This window comes from Etheostoma cragini, chromosome 9 (genome assembly GCF_013103735.1).
Source record: "Etheostoma cragini isolate CJK2018 chromosome 9, CSU_Ecrag_1.0, whole genome shotgun sequence".
Classification (NCBI taxonomy): Eukaryota; Metazoa; Chordata; class Actinopteri; order Perciformes; family Percidae; genus Etheostoma; species Etheostoma cragini.
The window spans coordinates 22,534,296-22,542,613 of record NC_048415.1 but is presented as its reverse complement, the minus strand read 5'-3'; the positions used below and the strand labels follow the sequence as shown (position 1 = coordinate 22,542,613).

General features: G+C 41.3%; 1 protein-coding gene across 2 annotated transcripts in view; it reads right to left on the bottom strand.

The window, feature by feature from the left end:
• ryk (receptor like tyrosine kinase) overlaps positions 1–8,318 on the bottom strand; it is a 37,591-nt gene that overhangs the window by 24,098 nt on the left and 5,175 nt on the right. For both annotated transcript variants that reach the window (XM_034880429.1, XM_034880428.1), the window contains exons 2-4: positions 1,748–1,869; positions 1,530–1,629; positions 408–539 (exon numbers count right to left, since the gene is read on the bottom strand). In XM_034880429.1, the coding sequence (XP_034736320.1) occupies positions 408–539; positions 1,530–1,629; positions 1,748–1,869 (354 nt within the window). The remainder of the gene's footprint in view (positions 1–407; positions 540–1,529; positions 1,630–1,747; positions 1,870–8,318) is intronic.

Sequence of the window (8,318 nt, the reverse complement as noted above, 5' to 3'; positions counted from 1 at the left end):
CGGCTCACATCTGCACCTATCTGCAGTCGACTCACATCTGCACTCGGCTCACATCTGCACACATCTACACACATCTGCACCCATCTGCACTTGGCTCACATCTGCACCCATCTGCACTTGGCTCACATCTGCACTCGACTCACATCTGCACTCGGCTCACATCTGCACTTGGCTCACATCTGCTCCTATCTGCACTCGGCTCACATCTGCTCCTATCTGCACTCGGCTCACATCTGCACTCGACTCACATCTGCACTCGACTCACATGTGCAGTAACAATTACACCTTTGCTTTCCCTGCTACGACCTGTTAAGATGCCTGGTCTGAAAAAATGTCTAAAACATTCAGTAAGGCTGCGCTATTTCTTTTTCTTTCATTTAGATTATTATTATTATTATAATACTTACTTTTATAGCACATTTTCCTCCTCTTAAAGTTGAGCACTGTGTAGTTGTTGGCATGGACGGTCAGATTGAGCTGCACTGTTAAAACCGCTTCTCCATCTACCTTGCCGGAACAGAAGAGGTCCACTCTAAAGACTGTAGAGAAACGGACTTGTCATTTATTAGAGAAACTTGGTCTCCTGCAATGCATAATAACCCGGGTTAAATCTATGACAGCAATTACGTCAGAGATGTATTTCAGTGAATTGTAAAGTTTAATCCCACTTCCCGTTTGGGATCGTTTCGGCCCACTGTAACCCATGTGCGTGTGTGTGTGTGTGGGTGTGTGTGTACATATTATTTGTTTCAGCTTTATACTACTAACCCTGTATGTATGTGATATGATTGCTTCCAACAGCAATTGTTCTATGGCCTGGCTCAGATAAAATCCTTTGTAAAACATGAACAAATGCATAAAAAAATTACATGTAAAATAACTTTATTTTATTACCCAATCTGACAGCCAAAACGAAAAAAAAAAAATCTGGGATAAATAGTATGGTATCAGTAGACTCAGCAACCAGTGTTTTCCCATACATTCTACTTGGGCGCACCACCCAGGTAGACTGAGACCCGCCCAGGTAGACTGAGACCTGCCCAGGTAGATTGAGACCAACCCAGGTAGATTGAGACCGGCACAGGTAGATGAATCCACAATAAATGTTTTCCCCCACTCCACTTTTTTCTTGTTACAGCACAAACAGCCCTGTGGCATCCAGCCCCTCCCCCTTGTGAAGTCTTGCGCCACATGCATGACAGTGCCAGCGCTTCACTTCAGGCTGAGAGGCTATTGTTAATAGCTGCATGCTGCTGGTGGTACTTTCGTCATGACCAAAAGAAATAGATTGTGGGTACAAGCGGCCAGGAGAGTGGCTGGCGTTAGACATGGGTGAGAAGCTATCATCTGTGAGGAGCTTGAAGTAGAGCCGCTGACTTTTACATCGAAAGGCGCCATTTGAGGTTTTCCAGGCACGTCCAGCTGGGAGGAGGACTCGGGGAAGACCAGTTGGAGACTAGGTGGAGAGATAACATCTCCAAACGCAAAGCATCTACAAGTGCATAACAAAAGGGATATATTGAACAAACCTGAGGGAACATGGGGCACCTCCCCCTGACTAGAGATGTTGCTCCGTGGTTGGTTCATGGCAACAGGGTTGTCCATAAGGAAACCAAGCCGGTAGTCAACCTACAAACAAATAATGATGAACAAATGTTGTCAAGACACAAATGGGTTGCCTCGCATGTTTGCACAAGTAAGCATGTATTGAAGTGGTTAATCAATAATTCCTAATGCTGATACTTACCTTTGTCTTGGAATGCCATGAGAAGTGAAGGCTGCTGGTCTCACTGGGCACAGGCAGGGTGAAGGAGAGAGCATATTCATTCACCACATCGTCTCGCACATAGTAGAGCTCTGCGTCTAGGCCTGTGTCAGGAAAGAGGACATCAAATTGTACCTTATAAGAAATATTTTGGAAATCCCGAAGAAGAAAAAACACGACACTGTACTTAAAAGACAACATATTTCTAATTTAGAACTAGATTTAGACACTCACACAGAGCAAGCCTAAGGAACTAGTAAAATATCCACTCAAAACGGCCAACTAGGATTAAGGGGGTTTCCCCACAATAAAGGAGATGGACTAACCACATCTGTTAGTACTTGAGACCTCTTGGTGCCCAAGTGATAAAACTTGAAAACCAAAACTTCAACTGAGACAGCATTCAAATATGACCGCAATTTTGGGGAATGGTTAAGAGGAAGGGAATTGTATGCCTTTGATAAAACTGGACTTCCATACAACATCTACAGTCTGTTTAACTATTTTATTCAGTCTTTAGTTAATATATAGCTTAGGGGCAGCCACAGTACATTATCATGCATCTGAAAGCTAGATGGGTTGGTACTGGATTCTGTGCTTCTTTCTCATTTACTTTAACAACACCAACATTTTGTTTTTTTTCATCAAATAGTCATACAAGTCTAATGGGTGCTAGTGAAATCCCCAATCCTGGCCTGGGGCAGTGCTATGAGTCCTTGAAAGTGTCTGTCGGGCAGAGTGGGGTCTGCCTATAAGTCTGTGAGTATCTAGTTTGAAGAAAGGAAAAGAATGTGACCAGGCTCCCCCAATGCCCTCGGGCTATCTCAGAGCTCTGGCTCATAGACCTCTCACACATCGGCTCAATTAAAAACATGCTCAAGCCTTTTCCAACTCAGAGAGGGGATGGCTGTCGCATAAACTAGTATCTAAACAATTCCATTCATTAAGAACCAAATCAGTCCTAAAATTAAATGTTGGTCTATACAAGTAAAATTAAAAGTAACAAACCATTACTTTAAACAAATATGATTAACTTTGATTATTATGACTGATTAGCTAAACAACATAGATCTCAAGTCTCAGAGACAATAATAAAATTAATAATAAATCGTCATTCAATGACGCATTACTATGGAACCCAAGCCACTTCTAGGCAAGACCCGCCCTTAGATAGCATTCAGACACTACTATTGGCCAGGTGTCCAGTCTTATGCAAGGTAACATAACCTCCTTGCCAATCGCTTCTCCCCTGACCAATCGGCTATCCTAACCTTAACCACTCAAGGCCAATGCCTAACCCCAACCAATCGAGCTGCTTCGTAGGGCGGGACTTGCCTAGAAGTTACGGGGAATCCATAATGACAAGTGAGAAAATTCCTGCTGATGGGGACCATGTGATGCAGGTGAAAGCCCCAGAAAAAGTTGACCTTGAGTTAAATCTTTGTTGCAATAGGTGTAAGTATTTTACTTCCATATTTAAAAAAGGCCAATAAAAGGATTTTTTTTATTTAATAAATAGTTTTCTTTTGGCATTTACCAAACCTACATTTACTTTGCTAATTGTACTTGCATTAATCTGCATTCATATTTTTGGGCCAAACTCAACATTGAAATAGAGTTGATATGGCAAATGTGTTAGCAAACATCAAGCAGCCTTCATCTGGAGTTGTGTTTCTGTCCACTTGGATATTGTCCTCCTTTTACAGTTTGGCTTTGCACCAATTCCTGTGGAAAACATTTGGCTAATTAACTGCTAAATGTTACACAACATCTTTCACTTGAAGCTTAGCATTATATAAGTGACTGGAAACTTGGAATTAGAAAATGCTGCACCGTCCTTAATTATGATCAGATCTGAATATCTGACACTTTGTCCATAACTCTTATATGCAGTCTCTCATGTGTATATACATATGCACTTAACATGCACACAGCCAAACAGTTTAGTCCTGTATAATTACCTTTCTCATGCTCAACTTCATCTACCTCCCATGTCTCAACATGTGGCCCCACTGCTTTGATACCAATTAAACTACGTAACCAGCCAGGCCTGAAAGCCCAAAGAGGACCAGTGTGAGTCTGGCTCAAGTTTGTCCTTCCTACAGCACCATAGCTAACTGCAAAAACTCCGAAACAGGAACGTGAAGGAATGGCAACAGAAGCCTGTCAGTGTACATAGACTGAGGACAGGGAACAAGTGGAAGTTGAACCATGAACTGCGCTTTTATCACCCACTCCCACTCTCTGGAATGATATTCAGCATTAGGACGTGTTTCAAGTGCTACTACACATGCAAACTTCTCTAATGTCAACAGTCTTCTTAAACGCTAATGGAAAATAATATCATTTGGAATTCCAGTGCAATAACTTGACAACATGTTATGTCTAGAGGGATTATTTCCTGCAGGACATTTCCATTTCTCTCTGCTGGTGTCAAGTGATTAACAATAGTCAGGTCAGAACACACTGTACCACCTGCTCTGATCTGAAAACACTAAATTCCAGCACACGTAATAATAAACAGTAAAATAACAATGACAGAGAAAATTATGTTTACAGTAAAAAAAAAGGTTAAACATTTTTGAAAGCTGTTTCAATCAATTATTCTAATTAATAGGTCAGTATGCACTCAATCAATATCACATACATGTTCAACTATGTATAAAACTATTTTTTAACCTGAAACAATGACCTGGTTTAAACAGCCCTGTTGCTTTCCACAGAGCTCATAAGCAAGTGACAGCTTTGTGCACAGCAACAAGAGGAAGCGGGGCCTTTAAATACCATAATGTATCCTGGTTGAAATGCTTAACTTTTATTGGGGTTGAAAATGTTCATTTCCACAATAGTAACTACAGACCCAGACTTTAAAATAATATGCTCTGCTGTAAAAGGGTAATCTCTAAATTACCAATATGTAAATAAATCTCTAAAATATCCGGTATTGAGCAAGAACGGTACATGAAGCTATACAAAATGCTAATGCTTAAAAATTACCATTTTGGAAAATAATACAAACCACAGATGCAGAATTTCATTGATTACATTGATTACCAACCCCCTTGCAGCCATTCCTAGAGTTTGGTACCAACCCATTAGAGCTGCCCAGCACGCACCATCAGGCCTCTGCTGGAGGCTACTGAACACCTCCACTCGAGTAGGATTTAAGTGCTTTGCTAAAAGGCACATTGATGCTTCTTTCAGCTCACTCACTTCTCTCTTCCCACATTTAAACATTTTAGTCCTGAAACTATAGATATCAAAACAAAACTATAACTTAAGAAGCATCTAAGTTTGTCTTAACATCTTGAACTCTATACAGTTTGAAGTCGACATGCACTGTTCTCTTGCAAGCTGTGGATCACATTGCAGACTTTGAAAGAGAAGTACAAAAGGTGGCAGTGGCCAAGTGGTAAGGTCCAGGGCAGATATTACAAAGACGCTCTTGTGCACACAGTCAACACTACACCCCCAAAGGCTTCATCCCTGAGCGCTCAGGAGATAAACACTCCCTCCAGCCTCTCACTAGGAAGATGTTGGTGACATTAACCAAGGAAGGAGAAAATCAGGGCCCGCGTCAAACACTATCAACTGGATATTCCAAACAGCAGGGGAGAGGGGTACATTACGAAGGATTTCAGACATAAGTGAAAAGCTATTAAGGAAGGAGACCAGAATTTGGTCTGTGATTGAAAAAAAGACGTGTAACGTAACAAATGCTTAAATCTTTATGTATTAATAACCATTCTGTCAGTCGACAGGTGAAAAAAATAGAAATTTTAAAGAACGTTATTACTGCTCCTGTCTTCATTAAGTAAGGTTAATCATGGCTGTCAGAGCATTTAATGCTCGCAATCATTCATACCAAGATGTCCGTTAGGCTGACTGACATAACAGGGACACTTTGACATGATAGATGTATATGTGTGTGTGTGTGTGTGTGTGTGTATATGTATATATATATATATATATATATATATATATATATATATATATATATATATATATATATATGCCATGCGTTGAAGGTGCCCCGCCCCGGTATCTCATGACTTTGTGGTAATGTCTGAAGTTCTACCATGGACTCTGTACCTTTGTTACCGTGGTTACTTTTGTTTTAAGCAAGTCATTCTAGCGTGGTATAGAAAGCCTCCAGGAAGACTCAGTTCCATTTGGGCCAGTGAGTTGTCCTGCAGTAACCTTTCAGGTGTGGTGAGCATTTGAATCTTCCTGAAGAATAAAACATTATGAATCTGAACAATGCACCCTAATTCAACTCTCCTTTTGCAGATTTTCTGGAAATTCAGTTCAAATTTGCAATAACTTAAGATAAAAATTTGACTGCTGAGTGTTTTTCACTGGCAGCCACAGACCTCTCTTTCCAAGACAAGCTTTAGTGCATGTTCCAACAGAAGTATCTTTACCTTCAGTATCAAAGTGTTAAATAAAAAGGAAAGTGCAGTAGTAATGTAGAATAAAGCTATTATCATGATCAAGTATGTTCTCTGAAAGGCATTACCAAACACATCACCTAAGCTTTTACAGCAGCACTGGTACATGTGAAAACATCTTCAAGCTGGAAGAAAAACACACTTTAAGTCACAATCTCTGTGGTTTTCTTTGATTCCCTTCAAAAGAAACCATACATCAGTTTCCCTCTTTTATCACTGAAGTGGCCCTGGGGCAGAGGGCGACTGGGAGTAAGACTGGCTGCCGCTGTCCCGTGATAGGCACCTCCCTCATGCTTAAAGAGGCTCCTTAGTTTGCTCAAAAATTATCAAACGGTTTAGTGAAAATATGATTTGCAGCTTGAGGCAGACTAACAGGTAATGTAAGAGGTCACACGCACACCATCACACCATCTATTTTTGGATGCTGTTTGACATGGGCAGCTTTGTTAGTACAGCCGCACTTTGAAAGCAAGGTTTGTGTGTGCAAGGTCAAATATTTTTATTAAGAAAAATGTGTTTCCAACTAATTTATCTACTAAATTATTTTTTAGAAATGCAACAGAAAACTAGAAGGTGACAAATATCTGATTTCAACATCTAGTGCTTGATTTACACATTTAACATAACAGCTACATTCAATTAAGCACGGCAGTGGTCTGAATAGAATTATAGTTTAAATGTATGCTATCATACAGATATACAAAAAAAACATGATTTTATATTTCCAATGCCAATATTCCATTAAACACAAGGGCAACATTTTACAAAATGAATGTGGTGTAGAGCAGCCACTGCCTGCTCTCAGACAAAAGATGTGAAAGCCGGGCTCCCCTATTCAACCACAGGATCCTTGGAGAGTGGCATGAAGGAAATGAATGCTGCTGCCAATCATTCCTCACTGTTCACAGGCTCCTTTCCAAAGGCCCGCCTTCTTTTCAGCTCTTTGGAGAAGGGAGGGGAAGGCTGATTAGCCGACATGCACTCGGCTCTTCCCAATACAAGGACACATTTTTTTTAGGACCTAGATATATCCATTTTTGCATGCTGTTATTGACGTACTGCAACCCACCTGATCGGGAGAGTGTGTGTGTGTGTGTGTGTGTGTGTGTGTGTGGGGGGGGGGGGGGGGGGGGGGGGGGGGGGGGGGGGGGGGGGGGGGGGGGAATCATCAACACTAATCAGTGTACCTCAGTAGAATCCCGACTGAACAGAACAACTGTTACTGCACAAAACAGGTTTCCTCTTCTCACAAGCAAGGTAATAAGGAACTGCGTATTTGTCTATACAATGGTCATTTTGGTTGGAAAAGCCCAGCACTACTACAGTGAGCAGCAAGACCAGTACACAGGTAGTATGCCATGCAAGAACTAGAAAACAGTACTCCTCAGACTAATGTATTTGGTCAACCATGGAAAACTGGGCTCAAAACGGTCATTATCATAGGAGACAGCAAATGAATGGAAAAAAATCCTATTTTTATTTCATCCCTCATCTTGTCAATGATATCATGGATGGTCAGAATGCCAGGAAACAGATAAAGAAAGAAGGTTATTGTAGTCCGTAAAACTGATGTCATGGGCCTTGTAAGCAGTGGGATGCAGCGTCCCCGCTCCCAACAATCCTTGGGCTGAATCTCATTTCTCGGTTTTACCCCTTCCCCTCGTTTTTCCGCGTTCACGCGGGACCTAGTGGTGTCCCATTTCTTATTATGACCGAGGGGTAGGGGATAGACCGAGGGGTGTATGGCCCTAGGAACCGAGTGTGGACCCGACCTCACTTGTAAACACACAGGCAACAATGGCTACCCATCTACTTTCGGCTTAAATAATTAACTTAAAAGTTACAACAGTCTTGTTTTGTGGTCTATGCAGTCCTGTGCTTATATACTTGCAACCATGTTCCTAACTGAAACTTTTTTTAAATCGCTAGCTTGCAATGCTAACGCTAACCGCTAACGCTAACGCTGATTTGCACAACAGTCTAGCAATTCTCTGCCTTGAAGGGACTGTATACATCGCATGGACTGTATATATATATATATACACTCACCGGCCACTTTATTAGGTACACCTGTCCAACTGCTCGTTAACACTTAATTTCTA